General features: G+C 45.7%; 1 protein-coding gene across 1 annotated transcript in view; it reads right to left on the bottom strand.

Moving 5' to 3' along the window:
- itpr3 (inositol 1,4,5-trisphosphate receptor, type 3) overlaps positions 1 to 24,373 on the bottom strand; it is a 361,536-nt gene that overhangs the window by 27,033 nt on the left and 310,130 nt on the right. The window contains exons 42-49 of the mRNA XM_072480387.1: positions 19,810 to 20,010; positions 17,267 to 17,377; positions 15,857 to 15,952; positions 13,878 to 13,979; positions 13,097 to 13,180; positions 11,048 to 11,149; positions 9,304 to 9,496; positions 4,442 to 4,567 (exon numbers count right to left, since the gene is read on the bottom strand). Coding sequence (XP_072336488.1) covers positions 4,442 to 4,567; positions 9,304 to 9,496; positions 11,048 to 11,149; positions 13,097 to 13,180; positions 13,878 to 13,979; positions 15,857 to 15,952; positions 17,267 to 17,377; positions 19,810 to 20,010 — 1,015 coding nt within the window. The remainder of the gene's footprint in view (positions 1 to 4,441; positions 4,568 to 9,303; positions 9,497 to 11,047; positions 11,150 to 13,096; positions 13,181 to 13,877; positions 13,980 to 15,856; positions 15,953 to 17,266; positions 17,378 to 19,809; positions 20,011 to 24,373) is intronic.

Raw genomic sequence — 24,373 nt, 5'->3', positions numbered from 1 at the left:
GTTGGCTAGGGAGTCATGGCAGCAGCGACCCTGAGGGGACCCAGGAGGTGGGCGAAACATGGGCCTGGAGGAGTCCATTGAAACATGGATATGGTTGATCAGGGTGTGGGGAGGTGGGTGGGGTGGGGCGTGTGTGGAGCCCTACCACCAGACTGGTCTCTTGAAAGGTTAGGGGACTGAATGGGCCGATCAAGAGGCATAGTGTTTTCACCCACTTAAAGAGATTGAAGGCAGATGTGGTGTTTATGCAAGAGACACATCTGAGGGATATGGATCAGACGAGATTGAGGAAAGGGTGGGTGAGGCAGGTGTTTCACACTGAGTTAGATATGAAGACGAGGGGGTTTGCGGTATTGATTAGTAAGTAGATGGCCTGAGTAGGAGGCTGGAAGGTGCACCCATGGTATCAGTGAACATATGCCCCCAACTGGGATGATGTAGATTTTATGAAGAGGGTGCTGACGAAGGTACTGGACCTTGACACACACCGTTTGATTATTGGGGGCGGGAGGGGGGGTTATTGATCCTAAGCTGGATTGGTCATGTCCCAAGTCCTTGAAGGTGTTGGCAATGGTGAGGAAATTGTTGGGATCAATGGGGCGGATGGGGGGTGTGGACCCTCGGTGGTGAAGGAATTTTTGTTTTTCTCATGTACATCGGGTGTATTCTCATTGATTTTTTTGTCATGGACAAGACGTTGTTCGCGGAGGCTGGGAAGGAATACTCGCCGATCAAGGTGTTGGATCATACGCCGCACCTTCTGGACTTGTGTGTGGAGAAGGGGGGTTCCCAGCAGCTGCAGTGGGGGCTGGATGTGGGGTTGTTGGCAGATAAGGAGACTTGTGAAAAGATAGGTGTGGCTATACACACTTATGTAGAGCTCAACAGAAGTGAGGAGGTCTCTGCTGCCGTGTTGTGGTAGGCGCTGAAGGCGGTAATATGGGGAGAGTTTATTTCAATTTGGGCATATAGGGATAAGGTAGAACATATGGAGAGGCAGAGATTGGTGGAGGCTATTCTGGCAGTGGATCAGAGGTATTCAGCGGCCCCTGAGGAGTGATTGTTGAAGGAGAGGAAGATGGAGTTCAAGCTTATGTCTACGGGAAAGGCGGTGGGGCAGATGCATTGGGTTCGAGGGGTGCTGTATGAGCACGGTGAGAAGGCCAGTAAGTTGTTTGCACATCAGTTGAGGCAGTAGGTGGCGGCGAGGGAAATTGGGCAGATGATGGATTCGGGGGCGGGGGTTTGGGTGGTCTCTCAGTCAGAGAAGATGAATGGGGTGTTTGAGGCCTTCTACCGGGGCTGAACAAGCTGCTCCAGAGGGGGGGGGAGAGGAACTCAGGCATGAGGCAGGTCTTGGCTTGTCTGGACTTTCCGTTGGTGGAGGAAGGGATGGGTGCCCCGATTGGGCTGAGGGAAGTTGTAGGGTGGATGGGTTCAATGCAGTCTGGGAAGGCCCCGGGTCCGGATGGGTTCCCAGCGGAATTGTGACACTAATAAAGATTATTATTATTAATGAGTTGGCTGGCAAGGAGGAGCTTCTGCCTACATTTACATAGACATCAATTTCAGTTATTCTGAAGAAGGATAAGGACCCAGAGGTGTGTGGATCGTACCGTCCGATATTGTGGTTGAATGTGGATGCGAAGCCATTGGCTAAAATGCTGGTGAGGCACATGGAGGATTATGTGCCGGGGGTGGTAGATGAGGACCAAACGGGGTTTGTGAAGGGGCGGCAGCTATCAGCGAATATTCGGAGTCTGTTAAATGTGATTATGATGTCCTCGGGGGGGGGGGGGATCAGGAACAAAGGCGATAGTGTCTATGGACGCGGAGAAGGCATTTGACTGGGATGAGTGGGATTATTTGTTCAAGGTGGTGGGATGGCTTAGATTTTGACAGGGATTAGTGGATTGGATTCAGTTGTTGTACAAGGTCTCCATGGCGAGTGTTCGCAAGAATAATATTAGCTCGGGATATTTCCGTCTGAACCGAGGAATGAAGCAGGGATGTCCGTTGCCTCTTTTGCTTTTTGCATTGGTGATCAAGCCTTTGGCAATGGTGCTTAGGGCTTCGGGGTGCAGGGGTGGAGGGATATTGAGAGAGGGACATGGAGAATCGGGTCTCCCTGCATGCAGATGACTGGTTGTTGTACATCACGGATCCGGTGGAGAGTATTGATAGGATTATGAGAATATTGATATTTTCAGAGTATAAGTTCAACGTAGGAAAGTGCGAGGTGTTTCCGGTCAATGCTCGGATGCGGGGGACGGGCTTGGAGAACATTCCGTTTTGGCTGGTCAAGCCGAGTTTTCGATATTTGGGCTACGGGTGGCGCATAGTTGGGCCCAATTGCAGAAGTTGAATTTGGCAAACTTGGTGGAAGGGATGAAGGAGGATTTTAAGAGGTGGGATGTTCTACCGCTTTCGCTGGCTGGGAGGGTCCAGACTGTAAAGATGACGGTTTTCGCGACATTTTTGTTTATTTGCCAGAATCTCCCGATTTTTGTGCCCAAGTCTTTCTTCGGAAGGATGAATGCGATGATTTTCGAGTTTATATGTGATTCAGAGAGGAGCGGCGAATGTTGAAAAGATCAGGAAGTTGGCTGTGGAGGAGTGGTCGGTGTGGGGTGGATGGAGGAGGCCTTGTGGAGAGTGACAAGCTTGAAGGCATTGATCCTGGCGCCGCTTCTGTTCTTGCCAGCTACGCACTACACAAGCCTGGTGGTGGTGCCATCACTCAGAGTGTGGAATCAGTGCATGCAACGCTTTAAGATGGAGGGTTGTCACTGTGGGCGCGGATCTGCGGCAATCATAGATTCATCCCGACAGGGCTGGAGTCTACATTCACAGTGTGGAAGCGGGTGGGGATGGAGGGTTTTAGGGACCTGCTCATGGGGGGACAGGTTTGTGGAGTTGGGAGAGTTGGAGGAGAAGTTCCAGTTGCCGAGAGGTAATGGGCTGCGGTACTTGCAAGTCCAGGATTTTGTGAGGAAGGAGTTGGCAACGTTTCCAAGGTTGCCGCCCCTGTTGTTACGTGAAAGAATTCTGTCTGAGGATGAGTAAGGGGAGGGTAGGAACTTGGACATAAACGGGATTTGGTGGAAAGGGAGAGGTCCTCAGTGGAGGACATAAAGCGGAAGTGGGAGGAGGAGCTGGGCAGAGATGTTTGAGGCGAGGTTATGGAGTGAGGCCTGCGAAGGATAAATTCAACCTCCTCATGTGCGAGGCTAAGCCTCACTCAGTTTAAAGTGCTGCACAGAGCACACATGGCAGTGCTGCAGATGAGTCGTAGAGGATAGATGTGGACGGTGTCTGAGGGAAATGGCTAATCACATGCATTTGTTCTGGGCCTGCCTTAAGTTGGAGGAGTTTTGGAAGTCATTTGTCGGAGTTTCTGGAGGTGAGGGTGGCTCCAAGCCCGTGAGTGGCGATGTTTGGGGTGTCGGAGGATCTGGGAGTGCAGATGGGGAGAGAGGCTGACATGTTGGCCTTTGCCTCCCTGATAGCCCGGAGGTGGATCTTGTTAGGATGGCGGAACCCGGAGTTGCCTACAGTGGTGGGACGGGAGAGTGACTTAGAATACCTCCATTTGGAAAAGATCAAATTTGCCATTGTCAGAGGAGGGGGTTGGGGTCTTTTCGAGGTGGAGGTTGTTCATCGCCTTTTTTAAGGAATGGCAAATGTCAGCTGTGGGGGTAGGGGTTGTTTTACTGGGTTGTGCCTCGAATAAAAATATTTTTAAAGAAACAAAGATCTGACTAATTTAATCCCATTTTCCAGTGCTTGGTTCAAATCCATGGAGATTACGACAGCATGAATAGATATCTAACTACTTCTTAAATGTCACGGAAGTTTCTGACTAAACCACCCTTTCAGGAAGTGAGTTCCAGATTCCCACCATTAGTTATCAAAGTTGTGGAATCCCTTCTCATCGACTTCTAAAACCTAAGCTTGATGTCATTTAACACTCATTTATTGTTTGTCTTTTTGCCTTTTTTCTTATTCTTTTCACCCTTTATGGTATGCTTGGTTATGGGCCAATTCCTTCACTGAAGCATCTCAATACAAGAGGTGCCTGATGTTTACAGTTGAAGAATAGACATTACAGTTCTACAACACAGCCAACATAATTGGTCCTTCCAGTCCATATCAATATGATTTTCCATTATTATTAACTGTTATTAGCACTGTTAGGACTTTATGAAGACACGCCACCGACAATACATATATTAAATAAATGTAACAGGAGAGTAAGCAGCAAATTAAACAATGTAATTTGATCTCTTTAATCAGACGTAGAATTAATTGGACTTTGCTTTGCAACTTCAAGTCAGATAAAGTCCTTGATTAAATGTTAGCCTAATTAGTCACAATCATTCATAATCTATCCAGACGAGCACTTGAAACATTCAAACGCTCCATATATCAATGAACCTACCCATTGAAGTGGGTTCTGCATATGGATAGAAGAAGGCAATGACCAGATTGATAAACACAGCCAAGTTGAAGGAGATGCTGCCCCATAGTGACATCCTCCTGGAGAACCAGTAGAGCAGGGGCATGCCTAACAAAAAGAAAAAGGACAATGCTTATGAAGGCTTGCAATCTATAAATAAAACTTGCTGGAAGCATTCCCATTTAATTAGTGACAGCACAAAGATTTACAGCTTCAATTCTCCAATAACATTCAATTTTAATGATTACCAGGATTTCTCTTGAACTTTCTTGAACACTTAGTCTTGCCTGATCAGCATATCCACCAATTCCTATTTCCCTCACGTACTTATCTAGCTTTCCCCTGACAGAAGCTATTTGCCTCATCAGTCCAATCTGTAAAGAAACTTCTCCTGAAGTCCTTATTGATTTTATTAGGGACTTTTTTGCCTTTAGGGCCCCTGGTTTTGGACTTCTACCACAAACTGAAACCCTCTCCATGTCTACTCTAACATACCACTTCATAATTTAAAAGAACTTTAATTGATCACCTCTCAGTCTTCTACTTTCTGAGAGAAAATAGTCCCAGGCTGTTCAGTCATTCCCAATAGTTGCACCCTCTCAGTTCTGGTATAATGATTGTAAATCGGTTTTGCACCTTTTCCAGTGTTTCAATATCATCTTCGTAGGGTTTTATTTCAGTTAATTTTCACTTCTCTGCTTTTTAATTTTATTCCTCTCGAAATGACTTTATTGCTTTGTTTGCAATTGCCTGTGTATCTGTATCCACAGACCTTTTTTGTGTTTCAACCCCATTTAGATACTACTTCCAAAATGCACTGCCTGGTATTAAACAATTATTTTGCAATTTACATGCTCATTCGGCACTAACTTAGAAGTAGGAGGTGGAATACTATGACGAAGAGATTCTGTTTATTGGTGGTTGCGTTGTGTCAAAGATAAATTTTCATTTTAGTGAAAATATAGTACATTATGTGCAATGGTTTAATACATTATATTTTGGAATGAATTGAAATCCCATGACCAAAAGTCCTCTTGCTGAATATTCTTTTACTCGTGAATGAGATCTCCCACATGTGTAGAACATGGTGGGAATCCAATTTGTAACAGAGCTTGAATAAACTTTAAAGGTTCCACTTTAAAAGGAGGACAAGATGATTAATTTTGCATTCTAGAATTACGAAATGTATTTAAATGAACAATATGGGTGGAATTCTTCCATCCTGCCTGTGGCATGTCTGGTGGTGGGTGGGAGCGGAGGACATCATGGGAGCAAGGAAGTAGGAAATCATGTTGCAATTCTTCCAATGGCGGGTTTATGGGTCAGTCTTCCCGCTGGCTGATAGTGTTGAACGGCATTTGCATTCATTTGTATCCTATCAGGTCTTCTAATATTTCAGTACACCAGCACAAAATTACTTCAGTCTAAATCCCGATTGCTAAGGAGTGGCGTGCACATGGCAGTCCTCACTTCACAACAGACTTTGAGGTGAGTGCAGAAACTTTCTGCTACGGTGCTGCACTGCTTCTGATGCACTGTTCATCACTCTGATGGACAGACCAATTGCTGCCCTCCATCTCCATGCTGAGCCTGTCTTCATGGGCAACACCGTGCTGCTGGACCCATGCGTCCTCCTGTGCCACTGAGTCGGATCAGTACTGTGTCTGGGGTTGGGGAGTACAGGTGTCTCCTTCCTTCTTGGTGTAACGCACCTGTGTCTATCTGGACAGCGCTGTGCTGCAGGATCAAGCAGTCACTGGAACATAGTTTGACCATGGGTGGAGTGCAAGGTGAAACTGAGGGTAGAGCGGTAGCCTGGCAAAGGAATGGAGGGGAGGCAATGTGGAAGGAGGGCTATGTAAGGAGGGGGTGGGAAAAGAACGAGGGCTCACAATGGCACACAGAGGCGCAAGCGGATGCATGAAGAAGAGAAGCAATAGATGGCAGTGGGAAAACTGAGGAGAGGGAACCTAGACGCCAACAAGGCTGCATGAAAAGCTCACAAAACAGAGGGTGAAAGGGATATCACATTATTTACTGGAAGAGGATGGCTGAGGACCCCAGATGCGATGGGTAGAGGTCTAAGTGGGATATGGGCACCTTGCAGGTGGTGTCTGGAGGGAGGGAGGTTAAATTGAGGAGCAGACCTTTTCTTGAGATTGCTAGCCTTTTCCCTCTGGTTTGTTGAGATCCTGCATGTTCTGGTGGTTTGAAGACAGGTGGGCTGGAGAGAGTGATGTGAGTGTGCAGAATTGGTATTTAGATATGGCACTGGGATCTGTGAACAATCAGCTGGGGATGGCAGACAAATCAGCAGCCAACCTACCAGGAGAGTTGGTGGGGAACTTGCCTAATTATTTAGTTCAGAATTAATGATGTTTCAAATGCAAGATCTGGTGCAGGATTCATCATTCTGGCCAGCAGTAAAGGTGCTGCCGGAGCCACCCGTTATCACAATTAATCTCAAACTTGGAGAATTACATCTAATGTAACATATCAGAACAAGCCAAATTACTTACACTGTATAAAAACAAATTACTGTGGATGCTGGAATCTGAACTCAAAGAGAAAATGCCAGCATTTTCTCTTTGGTTATTTACACTGTAACCTATCCAGTGCGTACGAACATATGAATTAGGACCAAGAGTTGCCCACTCGGCCCCTCGAGCATGGTCCACCATTCAATAAGATTGTGGCTGATCTAATTTTAACCTCAAATCCACATTCCAGCCTCCTCCAGATATCCTTTCACCCAACCTAGAATTGTATTGTTCGGAAAATATTTGTGTCGGATCACGTTTCCTCGACGTCATTGGCATCATTTTAGGAGAGTACTTAGAGAGCGGAAACATAGAAGACACAATACTTAGAGAAGTGAACCAAATTTATCACAGCCTTATAAAGTTTTATCACTGTCTTATGCTGAAGGTAAATATTTATACCGACAGTGTTATCTGGTTCACACACTCGTGGTTAGGTGTTTTAATGTCATTCTATAATCCAGAAAATTTCAAGATCCAGAAATGACTTCATCCAGATCTTTCTAGACTTGGAGCATAATAGACTCCCCAAAGTGAAATTATTGAAATAATCTGTGCTTAACGATTGTTCCCTAAGATCAAGTTTTATTTCAACATTGTATTTGCAGCTACTGAGGGCACAATTCACGGGACAAATTTCAAAGTCTGTTTTCTTTGTTTGGCGAGGTCTTTCACGATGGCTGCAGTGCTGAGATTGAGTCCGCTATTCAGCGGCACTTTGCCATTTTTTTTCATCCCCATTGAGCCCACTCTGAACGTTTTCTGGCCCTAGGGAGCTGACAGGACTGCCTTGTCACAGATCATGGGGGTGTCATTTTGAAAGGCTGCCCCGATCTGTACACCTCCCACCTTTTCAGGACCCCCCAATTTCAAGAACCCCCCTCTTCACCCCTTCAAACCTCTCTGTGGCCCCCTCAAATCCCCCCTCGCCCTTCCTTTTTTGGGTATGGCCCCCCCCAGGCTCAACCATTGGCAGTGCCAATCTTGCACCCTGTCAGTGCCAACCAGGTTCCCGGGTGGCACTGCTAAGGTTAACAGGCTGGCAGTGCCAAAGGGATCAGATGCCAGGGGAGTCCCAGGATACTACCCTGCCCTGTACCTGTCCTTGACCATCTCGGGGGCTCTAATGGCCTCTGAGATCCCCCCCCCCCACTCCCGAGGTGCCATCACGTCTAGTTCACGCTTGTGGGAACCAATGCTAAACGGCCCTCAATTGAGGCCTTGTATGTGCGAGTGAATATGGCGTCAGGATATTTAAATGAGCCATTCTGGATCACCCACAGTGAGGGCGTGATCCAGATACCCCCCAGGCAGCACGAAACAAGTGACTCGCATGAGGTTTCACACCCGGCGTGGAGCCCGATTTAAGGCACTATTCACCTGGATCCTGGCACGACATGGTAGGAAAATCGCTCTGCTAATTTCTGTCATTTCACAGCAACAATTTTGGCTAAACGGCATTCTCTGGTTGCTTCATATCATTAACCTTTTCGAGTTTTCATTTTTTTAATGCATTATTATTAATACTGATTAATGCATTCACAGATTCCTGGATTACCTTAAAATTAAGTCAGGAACTATCATTTATGCCTTAGCTTTTGGACAGTACTAATCTATTTTTAAAAATTCTTTGATGGGATGTGGGAATTGCTGGCAAGGCTAGCACTTGTTGCTTATCACTAATTGCCATTGAACTGAGCTGCTTGCTAAGTCAATTCAGAGGGCAGTAAAGGAGTCAACCACATTGCTGTGGATCTGGAGTCACATGTAGGCCAGACCAGGTAAGGGTGGCAGATTTCACCTTCCCTAAAGGGCATTAGTGAACCAGATAGGTTTTTACAACAATCAATGATAGTTTTCATGGCCACATTTACAGAGACTGGCTTTATATTCCAGATTTTAGTAATTGAATTTAAATTCCACCAGCAGCGGTGGTGAGATTTGAACCCATGTCCTGAAAGCATTAGCCTGGGCCTCTGGATTGCAGCGCAGTGACATTACCCCTATGCCACCATCTCCCCAAATTAGAAAATTAAACTCATTTTTGTGAAATAGTCTTGCTAAATTCTAAACACCTAATTTTTAATTTGTATGCTCTAGGTCGTGGAACCTGTCACTGTTTCCCTTTTCTCTCAAAACAATAGTAAAAGTACAATAGCATTATTGCTCCTCTTTGCACACACTGTGGATCAGTGCAGTCGTCTCTCGATAGCAAATTCTCTTTCTTGGTACACAAAATCCAGGCAGCAATCAATGTTTGAACTGCTGCTGAAAGATAAAGGAAGCCTTTCAAAATGGTCTTACTTCTGAGTTTCTTTTGCCAAATCATCTCGTTGTACAAAAAGTTGGTCTTTTCAAAGAAGTCGCTGACTTTGCTGCCTTGTTCATCCTGCTCTGTGGTGTCGAGCACCCTGTGCTTTGAATCAACTGTTAGGTATTCACAAATACTGGGCACAGGGTATACAATCTGCTCCATGTTTCGGTCATTGCGTATAATCTAGCGAGCACAATAGGAAATTGAAGTTAAAAAGACCAACATCAGAGTGTCAGAACAGGCGCATGGTCTCAAATTTTTCTTATCTTATAAATAGATTTTCAAAATAAGCTCCTGAAAATAAGCGCAACTTTGAAAACTTCAGGGCGGCATGTGGTTAGCACTGGGATTGCGGCGCTGAGGACCCGGGTTCGAATCCCGGCCCTGGGTCACTGTCCGTGTGGAGTTTGCACATTCTCCCCGTGTCTGCGTGGGTTTCACCCCCATAACCCAAAGATGTGCTGGTTAGGTGGATTGGCCACACTAAATTGCCCCTTAATTGGAAAGAAAACTAATTGGCTGCTCTAAAAAAAAAAATTTAACTTTGAAAACCTCTGCTTACACTTCAAACATTTAAATGATTACACTGGATTCTACTTGTTCACTGGATGTGCTTTGTTTTGGATACTTGTGGCCATCGAAGAGCATCCATTGATCAAGGACTCTAAATTGCTGAAATCATCTGCATGTCTAGCTTTTAAGAACACTATCACCCTTTGTCTTCTGGCAGCCCTATTCATTTCTGTTACATGATTCCAGCCACTCAAAAGTGTCCATTGTCAATTTTCCTGATGCACTTCAAATTGCACTGGATAGTAAATAATACAAATCTGGGAGTGGTTACACATCAGATAATATACATGTTAGAATGAGTTGCCAATCGAAAACATACCCAGGGATTCAGGTGGGTTTTGGAGATTTTGATTTCTCACCATTTCATATTTTCAACCATCCCTTTCATTAGGAGGGCAATGATTGACCTGTTTGGATGGGAGGGTGGGTATCACTGCTGCCTCACAGCGCCAGGGACCCGGGTTTGTTTCTGACCTTGGGTGACTGTGTGGATTTTGCACATTCCCCCTGTGTCTGCAATTACCTATTTGACCAAGAAGGTGGCATAAATGTATGATAAAAGCCCACACTTTCAGATGTTGAATAAACCAAACCACAATTGTGTGAGCTGTAAACTTCCACTATTGCTTCATAATTGCTTTCTCCTTTCTACAACTAATTACAATTAAAACCCCTTAGTGTGATTCATGCTAGACTAGATCATCTGAAAAAGATTAAAAGATGTTGTAGGATAAAAGATACTTCAGAATCTTTTAAAACAAAAATGTAATTAGAGAAATATGGGAAACCATTTCATCTCCTGGCTTTTATGTGAATAAACTAAAAAAAAAAGTTTGTAAGGAGTGTTCATTTATTTTTGAAAGGAAATGGCAAATCTCAGAGCGTCAATGAAGCCGAGAAGCTCCGCATCCAGTCTACCACAGCCAGAGAAATGTTTCCAGTTGTCTAGTGCGCCTTCATCCCAACAGCACCCATGTACGACACACAATTGTAAAACAGTCTTTGGTGTCATCTGCACTTCATATGGTTTGTACTGCTATAAAAATACAACTTTGTGGACTTCATTCAGGCTCTTTTGCCATTAATAGGGTGCTTACTGATCATGGTGGAGCTGCTCAACTGTGAAATCGCTAGGCTTACATGCATTTGTTAAGACTCTACCTCGATTTGTGCCGTGTGGTTTGAATAGTACGTTAAGGGATCTTCCTCTTCTTGTTGCTCCTGATGACCCGTTTTCAGCATTTGCATATTGTTCAGCATAAGCTGGAAAAATGTGGAGAAAACCATTAAATCACCAGTCAGAGGATATATTATTGTTGCTTATCAGACAACCTGAATTGAAGTCTTCAACATATGTTGCTTCACTTATCACTACAAATCACCTTTTGCATCAGGACTTCTATGAAAACTGAGCATGCACATCTCACCTCATTAGATTATACACCTTAGAAGAAACATAGGCTGGATTCTCTGGTCCCGCTGCAGTGAATGGGAGATTTAGCTGAGGGCCATATTCTCCATCCTCAGTAGCAGGGACAGGGGAACTGACTAGCAATGGAGAATCCCGACCATTATAACACCTTTATTATAAAAGGAGTCTCTTTTCAGTCACGATGCCTGTGTATGACAATCACTGACACCTGGTGGATTAGTTAGACCAAAAAATTAAACTTGCATAACATCTGTAACTGAGGCAAATGTCCCATGGAGCTTAAGGTATGTAATGTAACCAAAACACAATCAGAGGAACAAAATCCTGTTTTCCTCAGAAGAGTAATTCTACGTAAGTTGAAAGTTATTTTGTACATCAGAATCACATTACTGCCTCAGAATACTATTTGGTTTTAATGGGAATTTAATTTGCTTAAGTTTACTGCAATTCTGCAGGCAGGATTTCGTTAATTACCATATAGCTTTTGCTAGCAAAGACATTGATTAAATTAAATGGTTTGCTAAACTACTAAGAATATACTTCCAAATTATGATAATGAATGGGCGGTTTCTTAATTAAATGCCAATTGCCAATTTCAACAAAATGCTTCATGGATGCTGCCAGAGGTTAGTTCCAATATTAAAGCCTCACATTGTTAATGATCAGCAACACACTTTCTACTTCTATACTGCACATTACATGCAAAAAACATTTGTTATTACTATTCATGACGAAAATTTGGAAATATTAGATATAAGAGAGAGAGACTTATCTTTTTCACTCAATTGGGGACTTTGAGGGATATCAGGCGTCATTCTGCTGGAGACGTTTTTATTCAGATGGCATGATATGCTGTGAAATTTCCAAGGCTCCTCCAAATCCCAATGCTCCTCCTTCCTTTCCATCCCCTTTGAGAACCTCTCCCCCCAGTTCCTCAAAACCCATCTCTTTGACCAACCTAAGAGCCTTGGGGTGTTTTTAGTGAATAACAAAGGCACCATAAAAATGCAAGTTGTTTGTGTGGTTACGCCGAGAGAATAAGCATTTTTTGGGCACCAAGTATTTTTGCCACTGTTTTAAAAAGATTGGCCATCTCTGCCCATTCCCTGCAGCGTGTGTTATGACGGCAGAGGTGGCCCACCATTGGCTGGCCGCAGAATCTTCCGGTCCCGCCACTGCTAACGGGGTTTCCCGTTGTTCGCACCCTTCCCCGCAAGGGAACCCACGGCTAGGGGGTTGCCGATGGCGGGACTGGAGGATCACCCCATTGGGAACGGCTGAAAAATCCCGCCCAAAGTTACCAAAATTCATCCTCTAATGAAAAGTGGGAGAATGTCATTTTTTCCTCTTTCTTTGAAAACCAATTGGCGAAATTAAAAGTACAACTTTGCAAGGTGCAATCGCTAAGAATCCAATTTTGTTAATCGGTCATTAACTAGAGGAGCTAAATGGGTAATTCTCAATTAAAACTAAAAGTGGTACATTACTGCCAAACCATGTCCAACACAAACAAACTTGGGAAAACATGCACTGTTATGCAGTGTCGTCTTGGGATCACTAATTGTAAATAGGTTACATGATCTGTCAAAATATAGCACAACAATATAGGACATTAACAGAAAGGTCCTAGTTATCCGATCTCCGGAAGTGCCATCTCTGAAGTTGGCAACACATGTTGCCTGATTAACCCAGATTCTGACTGAACACTCAGAGAAAGCTTTGGGGCATATACTTTATAATCAACAATTTGTTGCAATGATTCCTGTTCATTGGCTCACCATTGAAATACCTTCATCCACTTCCTCTTGCACCCGTTTGACCGGTTTCAGTAACTGCTGCAGCAGTTTGTTGTGACGGGACAACTGGAAGAGATAGTAAAGCTTTAGAATATCTTTGATCGCACCGGTGCCATTATTTCTGATAAGGTTGGGGCACTGCCACATTACATATGCCGCCAAAGTCAACCGTGAAAAGAGTTGGAAGAAGCCGACAGTGCAACTAATGTATGTCAGAGCTGGAAAATCCCTATGGCCACCAGACATAAACCTGATGTTGGGTACACTTACTTCATTTCGAGATTCTGCTGCCTGTACTCAGTAACAATGTGGGCATGCTCAATTTTACCTGTAATTTTTTTTCTTCCGTCTACTCCACCCTACTTTACACTTTTGGTGCCTCTATTATTTCAGCTATTATTTCACGGAAACTCTACCGCAAATCTGACTGTTGAACATATTAATTCAAATCAAACATCTGTGGTGATTCTAGGTATTTCATGATTGTCATTTGAATAGCCTAATTTTCCATCAAAAACAGCCTGTGATCTACGATTGACCTTCTCCCACTGACCCTTGTAGCACAACCCAACACAGCTGTTGGCATCATTACATGGAATTACATAGCGCATGAGGTACAGAAACAGGCTATTCAGCCCAACCAGCCTTACGTTCCCCTTGGCATCATATTGTCTCTTCAGTGCTTTCTGTGCTTCAAGACACATAAAGCAAAGAGAAGAGGCGAAACAGTAATTTTCAAAGGACAAAATAGCAACAAAATTACCTGTAAGGCTAAAATATAAATGTTGTGTCCCACATCTCTTGGGGAAACTTCTGAATTTTCACATTCTTCCTCTTGGTGGTAGGCCTTAATTATAACGTTAACCTTAAAAGGCATAATTCAAGAGGTGGCAGTAATTAAATATGGAGGACAGAAAGGTGTTTGCAGTCACATCAGCATACGTCACCATGTGCCACTTTTATTTCTTTATCCATTCCTTTGTCATAACATTGATACATCGGACGGTATTTTATGGGGTCTGTAAGAGTGGGAAATGTGGCAGGTGGGGTGACGAAATGAGGCGGTCGCTGATATTCCAGCTTCCCAACAGTGAGTTGAGCGGCAGAGGTTAATTTGGGGAGGTATGGCAGTGGTAGGTCAGGCCTCCAGCCATCCCACGGCAGGTTTCTACTTGCAATACATTGTATGCCATGAATACCTCAATGGCCCTGTTTATCCAGGAGGCTCTTTAATCACCCGCCCATATGTGCTGAATTGTCAGCTGGTGGCTGGTGTCACCATGGAAGAGCTTCACCCGCCATGTGGTCTCTCGAGTCCCCCGTGCCTCTGCCAGCATTTTAAAATTTTAATTAGAATTGTGTGGGAGCCGGTTCCTGACCTGAGAGCAGAAATGCTGCCCATCTCCTGCTCTGCTGTCAGGAACAGCGCCCCACATATAAACTACCGCCCACCCCCCGATTTAAAGCTCATGCCAAAGGTGGTTTTAACAGCAAAAGGAGCATTTTTTCTGGCAGCACCAACTGCTCGTGTACCCCTACAAAGCAGAAGCCAGTTAAAAAATACCTTTAATTCGAACTATTAAGACTAGAAATAAAAACAGAAAATGCTGGAAAAACTGTCAGTATCTGTGGAGAGAGAAACAGATTTAACATCTCGAGTCCAAGCTCTGAAGAAGAGTCATACGGACTTGAAACGTTAATGCAGTTTCTGTCTCCTTCGATGCTGCCAGATCTGCTGAGTTTTCCCAGCATTTTCTGTTTTTATTTCCGATTTCGGCACAACATCGTGGGCCGAAGGGCCTGTTCTGTGCTGTATTTTCTATGTTCTATGTTCTATTTCCAGCTTCCACAGTATTTTACTTTTATATTGGATCAGAAAGATTGTCTTGCTGTTTGACTTGAAGTACATTCCAAAAGCAATTTATTCCAGGGCCAATTTGGCATATGTGAAGTTACACTTTTTCTGAGTTCTTTTCATCTGTCATACTATTATAAACAAACAAAAAAAAATCCACCTTTTAAAAATAATTTACAGGGTGCTTTACACGCAAAAATGTATTGGTATTCTTGTCAGAACATCATAATCATAGATCATAGAATTTACAGTGCAGAAGGAGGCCGTTTGGTCCATCGAGTCTGCGCCGGCCCTTGGAAAGAGCACCCTACTTAAACTCACACCTCCACCCTATCCCCGTAACCCAGTAACCCCACCTAACCTTTTTGGACACTAAGGGGCAATTTAGCATGGCCAATCCACCTAACCTGCATATCTTTGAACTGTGGAAGGAAACCGGAGCACCCAGAGGAAACCCACGCAGACACGGGGAGAACGTGCAGACTCCGCACAGACAGTGACCCAAGCCGGGAATCGAACCTGGGACCCTGGAGCTGTAAAACAACAGTGCTAACCATTGTGCTACCATGCCGCCTTTAATCTAGTCTGCCATGACAGTGCAGTACTGATTGGCTATTGCATCTTTTGGAAGTGACATTAAACTGCATCAAGATTCTCGTGAAACAAAAGATCATCAACCTGAAATGTTAGCCCCACCTTTCTCTCTCCACAGATGTTGCCTAACCTGCTGAGTGTATCCAGTTTATCCTGTTTTTATTTCACATGTTTAGCTCACCCAACGACATTCAGCATCACTCAATTGTAAACCCTCACAAGGTGATATGCTTGTGTTCAGGATTTATGGCCATAAATACAAATATTTCTCAACAATAGTTTAACACACTCACCAGTTCCTGGGGCCTCATGTTGAAGAGGATCCTCTCTGCGTTCTCACTGTCATACCTACTCTCCATGAGTCCAAGCAAAAGCTTTGAAGCATTGTCCTATTAGTAAAAGTATTAAACATATTAGCTGCATATTTAATGAAACTTCTGACCACTCTCGGAAAGAAAAGATAAACATACTTGAATGAAAACCTCCGCAGGACTGAACCTCACAAATCCACTATTTATTTAGAGAGTATGGGTGTGATATACCGCGCAATGGCGAGAGGCGACCTGCCATTGGCTGGCGGAGGGGTCTTCTAGTCCCGCAGTTGCCAACTGGGCTTCCTGTTGAATGCACCCCTTGCCACCATGAGACATGGGGTGGGGGTTCGCTGTTGCTGTCGGTGAAGGATTCCATCGGCGTGAACGGCTGGAAATTTCCAGCATTTATCTTATGGGCCTTATGATGTATATCCATTTTTCTGTGTGCTTTTTTTAACGTGAATTTTCCTGCTTTCCCTTTACCAATGTATCATAAGAAGGTCAAGCTTTTAAAGAGTGAGAAGCTAGGTAGTATCTTGTGCCAGCAGCCATACAGTTGGTAGCACTCTCACCTCTGCACCAGAAAGTTGTGGGTTCAAGGTCCAGGTCTGGAGTACAAAAATCAAGCCTGACACTCCAGCGCAGTACAGAGGGCGTGCTGCATGTTGGAGATACTGCCTTTCGGGCGAGACATTAAACTGATGCCCCATTGGTCCTCTCACATATGGATATGGAAATCCCAGGGCACCATTTCAAAGAACAGCAGGGGAATTAGTGCCTACGTCTGGGTCAATATTTATTCCTCAATTACCATCATTGAAATACGGATTATGTGGTCATTATGACTTGCCTAGAGTTGCTGTGCGTAAATTGGTTGCTGCATTTCGGACACTGCAACATTGACTTCACTTCAAAAACAATTAATTGGCTGTAATGTACTTTGGGATATCCAGTGGTCATAAAAGGCGCGGTATAAATGTAACTCTTTTCCAACCTTCGATCTCACGACTGATCGTACAAAAAGCAAGTCATTTGGCAAAGATTTTATAAGTAGAAATTAGTAGGCATTGTGCCCATTTGGCAGAAAGGATATATACCAAGTCCCAATCTATACCATCACCCAATGTCAAAACGGTTCCCATCAAACTTTAAATGTAACTTGAATCAGTCATTGAGAATGCACACCTAAATGATAAACCTCTGTTCTAAAATGGAATGGGTTCGAATAAATAAATTCCTGTTCTGGATGATGTCCAAATCTAAATTTGGCCTCTTTGTTCAATTTTCACTTAGCCCAATTATCATGAAAGTGAATCTACAATATCCTGGATTACATTGTACATATTGGGTCAAATCTACTTCAATGTTTTGGACTAGATCTCCGCTTACCTTTAGTTGTAGTACTAGGTCCATCCTGTACTTGCAGAGTGGGCTGATATCATTCAGAATCAGTGCAGTGATAATATCAATGCCATTGCACTCGTGAGATACAATGCAAGTCTAGACAACGAAAAATCAAAAAGGCTGCTGAAATACCTCGCAGCAGCAAATGGGAAACATATTCAAGATTATTTATTTCATTAAAGCTGTGTTTTGCATCTCCTGACATAAACAAAGAATACAGTTCATATTTTTTGAAGCTTTGAAAGCACACAAATCTAACAGAAATACTGACAGGTTAGCATGCTTCCTTTTGCTGATCTTTCCTATTATGAAACCACAATGGTTTGCACATTGGCAGATAAAGACACCAGGCTGGCCATCATAGAATTTACAGTGCAGAAGGAGGCCATTCGGCCCATCGAGTCTGCACCGGCTCTTGGAAAGAGCACCCTACCCAAAATCCACACCTCCACCCTATCCCCATAACCCAGTAACCCCACCCTACACAAAGGGCAATTTTGGACACTATGGGCAATTTAGCATGGCCAATCCACCTAACCTGCACATCTTTGGACTGTGGGAGGAAACCGGAGCACCCGGAGGAAACCCACGCACACACGGGGAGGATGTGCAGACTCCGCACAGACAGTGACCCAAGCCGGAATCGAACCTGGGACCCTGGAGCTGTGAAGCATTTGTGCTATCCACAATGCTACCGTGCTGCATTCTGATAAAGGTTCAGTGGCCTGAATCACTAACTGGACAGGATTTAATCAGCCTGACGGGGATATTTCCCATTGGTCAATGAACCAGTCGGGAACCCCTGTCAGTTCCATGCAGGATCCCCAATGGAATCAAGTATCCGGTGCTTAAGTGGCCACCGTAGATCCTGCCCCGAGATTCAGGAGCCTAACAGCAAAATTCCTGCTCACCGAGAACTGCTGGACAATCAGAGTTCAGCAGCACCGCACTGCCGTCAGCGTTACCTGGAGCGGTGGCATGAGCAGGCAATGCACCTCCTAGAGGCCCAGGATTGCTAAGGGACCCCAGTCCAATGGTGAGCGTGGACAGGATGGGAATGTTGGGGTGGGAATCAAGTGAGAGGAGAGGGCATGAAGAATGGGGGTGGCTTTCAGTTCCACACCCCCACCCTCTCAATCGGGCACAGAGTGCCTGATAATGAGGAACTGTGGCTGAATCTTAGTCGGCTCACAGAAAATGGGTGTCAGCTTGACTGACATGCTGCCATTGGCAGCTGGGAATCCCGTGTCCGCCCTCTCCGTACTCCAAATTAATCCGGGGAGGTTTTGCTGCCATGGGAAGACTGGCATGTGGCCTCTCCTGAGATTGGAGTGGGCCCAGCACCATGGTTCCCACTGCGATTCTGGTCATTGTTTCTCGCTCCACAGATGCTGTCTGATCTGCTGAGTGTTTCCAGCATTTTCTGTTTTTATATGTTACCATGTGTAGTTTTCTTCTAAAGGCGGTTATGACTAACCCTCTTGAAACAGCTTTTACACCAATGAAACGTCTTTATTGCAATTGAACTTTCTGCCCTACTGTACAAAATTATTTTTAAAACCTTCTACTAATGCGGTGTTTTTCAAACTGTTTTTCCGGGGACCCATTTTTACCAACCGGCCAACCTTCGCGGACCCAACCCGGCCGACCTTCGCGACCCACGCCGGCCAACCTTCTTGACCAACGCCGGTCGATCTTCGCAACCCACGCCAGACAACCTTCGCGATCCATGCCGGCCGAACTGCGTGTCCCACCATTTTCTCTTACCTTGTTTGTTGCTGACAAAAATGGAGAAAATGGTTTTGGGTCCCTTTGGCCCCCCTGAACTTGAAAAAAAAGGGCTGCGACCATATGAAAAAAATGCGGCTGCACTGCGTATGCGTGCCCGATTTTCAGTGTGCATGCGCATAGTTGTGCATGCGCCTCAATGATCGGGCACGCTTGAGCAGCGCTGCCGAATTTTCTTTTACCTGTTCCTGGCCATTTTGAAGGCCGCTCGCAGCCGGCATTATTGAAAGTCAGCTACTGCGGCTGTTGCGCGTAGATTTGCGTGATCCGGAATGCCGCGACGGATGGCTCCACGACCCTCCCGACACCTGCCCACGACCCACCTGTCGGTCGCGCCCCCGAGTTTGACAATGCCTATACTAACGTGCTGGCCTAATACTTAGGATCAATCCATACCTACTGAGGAAAACCAATTGAGGAAGGGAAACAGCAAAGCTGGCATAAGAAATATTTTATTTCACAGTTTGTGTCAGGTGAAGAACTCCCATTACACTATTGTGCCAGATGCGATCTCACAACCATGTGTGCCACACCTGGCATAGTTCAGTAATAGTGGGTATAATGTAGCACACTCGGCTAAATCACTGGCTTTTAAAGCAGACCAAGGCAGGCCAGCAGCACGGTTCAATTCCCGTACCAGCCTCCCCGAACAGGCGCCGGAATGTGGCGACTAGGGGCTTTTCACAGTAACTTCATTGAAGCCTACTTGTGACAATAAGTGATTTTCATTTCATGTGTACCTGGTTTTCAGTGCAAGGTCCCTGACAGTACTCTGTTAGTGTCTCCAGTGTCTGAATAATAAGTAACACATTATGCTCATTGATGTACAGTCCCAACAGCCCCAGGCCTCCAGTGGTGCTCCCACACATGATATCCAAAAACTGAAGAGTCTCACAGACTAAGTTGTAATTTGTCTTGTTGTTTTGACAGCGAAGGAAATTCTGTTGAGAAAAGATACACAATCGATCAAGAAATGAAGTGCGCCACTGATCAAATCCTGCAGAATGGAATCAAATGCAAGGTTTAGATGCTGACAATGATTTTATTTGTAAATCCTGGAACCAGGATGCTCGTATTGAGAGAATAATTTTTAACACTCCTGCATCTGCTTAAGTGGAAAAACTGGTGACGAAGAAAACAGGCTCTGGCTAATAATGGTGTTCTATCTTTATTTGATATCATTATATTCACTACATATATTAATATAACATTTACCCGTATATGGGCCCAAAATTGAGGAACAGAAATAATAAAATGCTGTGTGTAGTAACTTCATAAATGAGTTCATGCAGCAGCACATAGCAAAATATTATGGCCATGCATCCCATGATTTTACATTCATTGAGTCCACAGGAAGGAAAATTGTGGAGTGTGCTTCCAATTTTCTGACATGTGTGGAGGCTCTGTGCAAAGCCCCAACGATGTTGGAGAGGGTCATAAAATTACCCTTATAGGTTTAGGTTGGGGGTTCATGGATTCCTAAAGGAAGTTGACTTGGATTGGACAAATGGCCTCATATGACTTCAGGAAGCAAAGTACTGTACACACCCCTGTCAGCATCAACGGGGCCGAGGTGGAGATGGTTAGCAGTTTCAAATTCCTCGGGGTGCACATCTCCAAAAATCTGTCCTGGTCCACCCACGTCGACGCTACCACCAAGAAAGCACAACAGCGCCTATACTTCCTCAGGAAACTAAGGAAATTCGGCATGTCTACATTGACTCTTACCAACTTTTACAGATGCACCATAGAAAGCATCCTATCAGGCTGCATCACAGCCTGGTATGGCAACTGCTCGGCCCAGGACCGCAAGAAACTTCAGAGAGTCCATCACATGAACCTGCCTCCCATCCATTGACTCCATCTACACCTCCCGCTGCCTGGGGAAAGCGGGCAGTATAATCAAAGATCCCTCCCACCCGGCTTATTCACTCTTCCAACTTCTTCCATCGAGCAGGAGATACAGAAGTCTGAGAACACGCACGAACAGACTCAAAAACAGCTTCTTCCCCACTGTCACCAGACTCCTAAATGACCCTCTTATGGACTGACTTAATTAACACTACACCCTGTATGCTTCATCTGATGCCAGTGCTTATGTAGTTACATTGTATATGTTGTGTTGCCCTATTATGTATTTTCTTTTATTCCCTTTTCTTCTCATGTGCTTAATGATCTGTTGAGCTGCTTGCAGAAAAATACTTTTCACTGTACCTCGGTACACGTGACAATAAACAAATCCAATATGATCCGTATTTTACTATATTACTGTGATTGGCATGTCATAGAAACTATAAGACTATAAGACAAACTATAAGAATGTCTGTGAATTTTTAAAAACTTACCGTTGGGGGTTTCCAATTGAATCCTGTCGGAGTGAGGACAGAGTGACTGCTGGGTAAGTAGTACAGATTTAAATTGTTTGCTCGGGCCCATAACAGCTGATTGCTGTTATAATGCGGGACGCAGTGGTTGCTGAGTGCTTGCTGGGAAGGTGAGTGAATTTTTAAAAACTTACCGCTGGGGGTTTCCAACTGAATCCTGTCGGAGTGAGGACAGAGTGACTGCTGGGTAAGTAGTTTAAATTGTTTGCGCAGGCCCATAACAGCTGATTGCTGTTATAGTGCGGGATGCAGTGGTTGCTGGTTAAGTGTTTTATTTTTACCTGTATTTAAGTTGGGCGGTTGCTAAACCCGAGACACTACACTTGTAGTGTCCCCCACCCTTCCACCTCCTCTAACTTAAGGGGGTGAGTGAATATCAGGTAAGCTCTTTCTTTCTTTTTCTTGTTTTATCTGCAAGTTATCTATGGGGGATGGCAGGGAAGACAGTGCATTATTCCTCCTGCAGAATGTTTGAGGTGAGGGACGCCGTCAGTGTCCCTGCTGATTTCACCTGCGGGAAGTGAACCCATCTCCAGCTCCTCAGAAACCGCGTTAGGGAACTGGAGCTCGAGCTGGATGAACTTCGGATCATTCGGGAGACAGAGGTGGTCATAGATAGTAGCTTCAGGGATGTGGTTACTCCGAAGAATGAAGATAGATGGATGACGGTGAGAGGGGCTGGGAGGAAGCAGTCAGTACAAGGATCCCCTGTGGTCGTTCCCCTTAGTAACAAGTATACCGCTTTAGATACTGGTGGGAAGGGGGGGGGAAACTTACCAGGGAGAAGCCACGGTGACCGGATCTCCAGCACTGAATCCGTCCCTGTGGCTCAGAAGGGAAGGGGGGAGAGCAGGAGAGCAATAGTTATTGGGGACTCGATAGATAGAGGCACAGATAGACGGTTCTGTGGCAACAAAATAAACTCATGGATGGTATGTTGCCTCCCGGGTGCCAGGGTCCGTGACGTCTCGGACCGTGTTTTCAGAATCCTTAAGGGGGAGGGGGAACAGTCACAAGTCATGGTACACATCGGTACCAACGACATAGGTAAGAGTAGGGACGGGGATTTAAAACAGGAATTTAGGGAGCTAGGGTGGAAGCTGAGAGCCAGGACAAACCATGTTGTCATCTCTGGTTTGTTGCCGGTGTCACGTGCTGGCTAGTTGAGGAACAGGGAGAGAGTGCAGATAAACACGTGGCTGCAGGGATGGTGTAGGAGGCAGGGTTTCAGTTACGTGGTTAATTGGAGCACATTCTGGGGAAGGTGGGACCTGTACAAACAGGACGGTTGGCACCTGAACCAGAGGGGCACCAATATCCTGGGAGGAAAATTTGCTGCGGCTCTTCAGGTGGCTTTAAACTAATTTGTCAGGGGGATGGGAAAACGAGCTGTAGTCCAGAAGCCAGTGTTGAGAGTAGTGAGGTAGTGAGGAGGGTATCAAGGTCGCAGGAGTGTACCGGCAGACAGGAAGGTGGGTTGAATTGTGTCTACTTTAATGCAAGGAGCATCCGGAATAAGGTAGGTGAACTTGGAGCGTGGATTGGTACTTGGGATTACGATGTTGTGGCCATTACGGAGACATGGGGCGCGATTCTCCGACCCCCCACCGGGTCGGAGAATTACCGGGGGCTGGCGTGAATCCCGCCCCCCGCCGTGTCCCGAATTCTCCGCCACCAGAGATTCGGTGGGGGCGGGAATCGCGCCGAGACGGTCGGTGGGAATCGCTTGTCGGCGGGCCCACCCCCAGCGATTCTCCGGCCCGCGATGGGCCGAATTCCCGCCGCTGTCAACCCTCGCCTGCCGGCGTGTATTAAACCTCCTTTTGAACGGCGGGGCAAGGCGGCGCGGGCAGGATCCAGGGTCCTGGGGGGGGGGGGGGTGCGCAGGGCGATCTGCCCCCGGGGGATGCCCCCACGGTGGCCTGGCCCGTGATCGGGGCCCACCAATCCAAGAGCGGGCCTGTGCCGTGGGGGCACTCTTTTTCTTCCGCCTTCATATGGTCTTCACTATGGCGGAGGCAGAAGAGACCCCCTCCCCTGCGCATGCGCGGGGATGCCGTGAGCAGCCGCTGACGTTCCCGCGCATGGGTCGCCCGGCGAAGACCTTTCGGCCCTGGCTGGCGTGGCGCCGAAGGCCTTTCCCGCCAGCCGGCGGTGCGGAAACCACTCCAGTGCAGGGCTCGCCCCTCAAGGTGAGGGCTTGGCCCCTAAATGTGCGGAGAATTCCGCACCTTTGGGGCGGCCCGACGCCGGAGTGGTACCCACCACTCCATTACGCCGGAACCCCCCGCCCCGCTGGGTAGGGAAGAATCCCGCCCAATGTTAGAACAGGGACAGGAATGGTTGTTGGAAGTTCCAGGGTATAGATGTTTCAGCAAGAGTAGGGAAGGTGGTAAAAGAGGTGGAGGAGTAGCATTGTTAATTAAGGATAGTTTAACGGCTGCAGAAAGGCAGTTCGAGGGGGATCTGCCTACTGAGGTAATATGGGCTGAAGTTAGAAATAGGAAAGGAGCGGTCACGTTGTTAGGAGTTTTCTATAGGCCCCCAAATAGTACTAGAGATGTGGAGGAAGAAATTGCAAAGCAGATTATGGATAGGTGTGGAGGTCTCAGGGTAGTTGTCATGGGTGACTTTAACTTTCCAAATATTGATTGGAACCTCTATAGGTCGAACAGTTCAGATGGGGCAGTTTTTGTACAGTTTGTGCAGGAGAGTTTCCTGACACAATACGTGGACAGGCCGACAAGAGGTGGGGCCATGTTGGATTTGGCACTGGGTAATGAACCGGGCCAAGTGTTAGAATTGTTTGTGGGAGAGCACTTTGGAGATAGTGACCACAATTCGGTGTCTTTCACTATTGCAATGGAGAGGGATAGGGCCATACGGCAGGGCAAGGTTTATAATTGGGGGAGGGGTAATT

This window comes from Scyliorhinus torazame, chromosome 17 (genome assembly GCF_047496885.1).
Source record: "Scyliorhinus torazame isolate Kashiwa2021f chromosome 17, sScyTor2.1, whole genome shotgun sequence".
NCBI lineage: Eukaryota > Metazoa > Chordata > Chondrichthyes > Carcharhiniformes > Scyliorhinidae > Scyliorhinus > Scyliorhinus torazame.
This window is presented reverse-complemented; position numbering and strand designations above follow the sequence as displayed.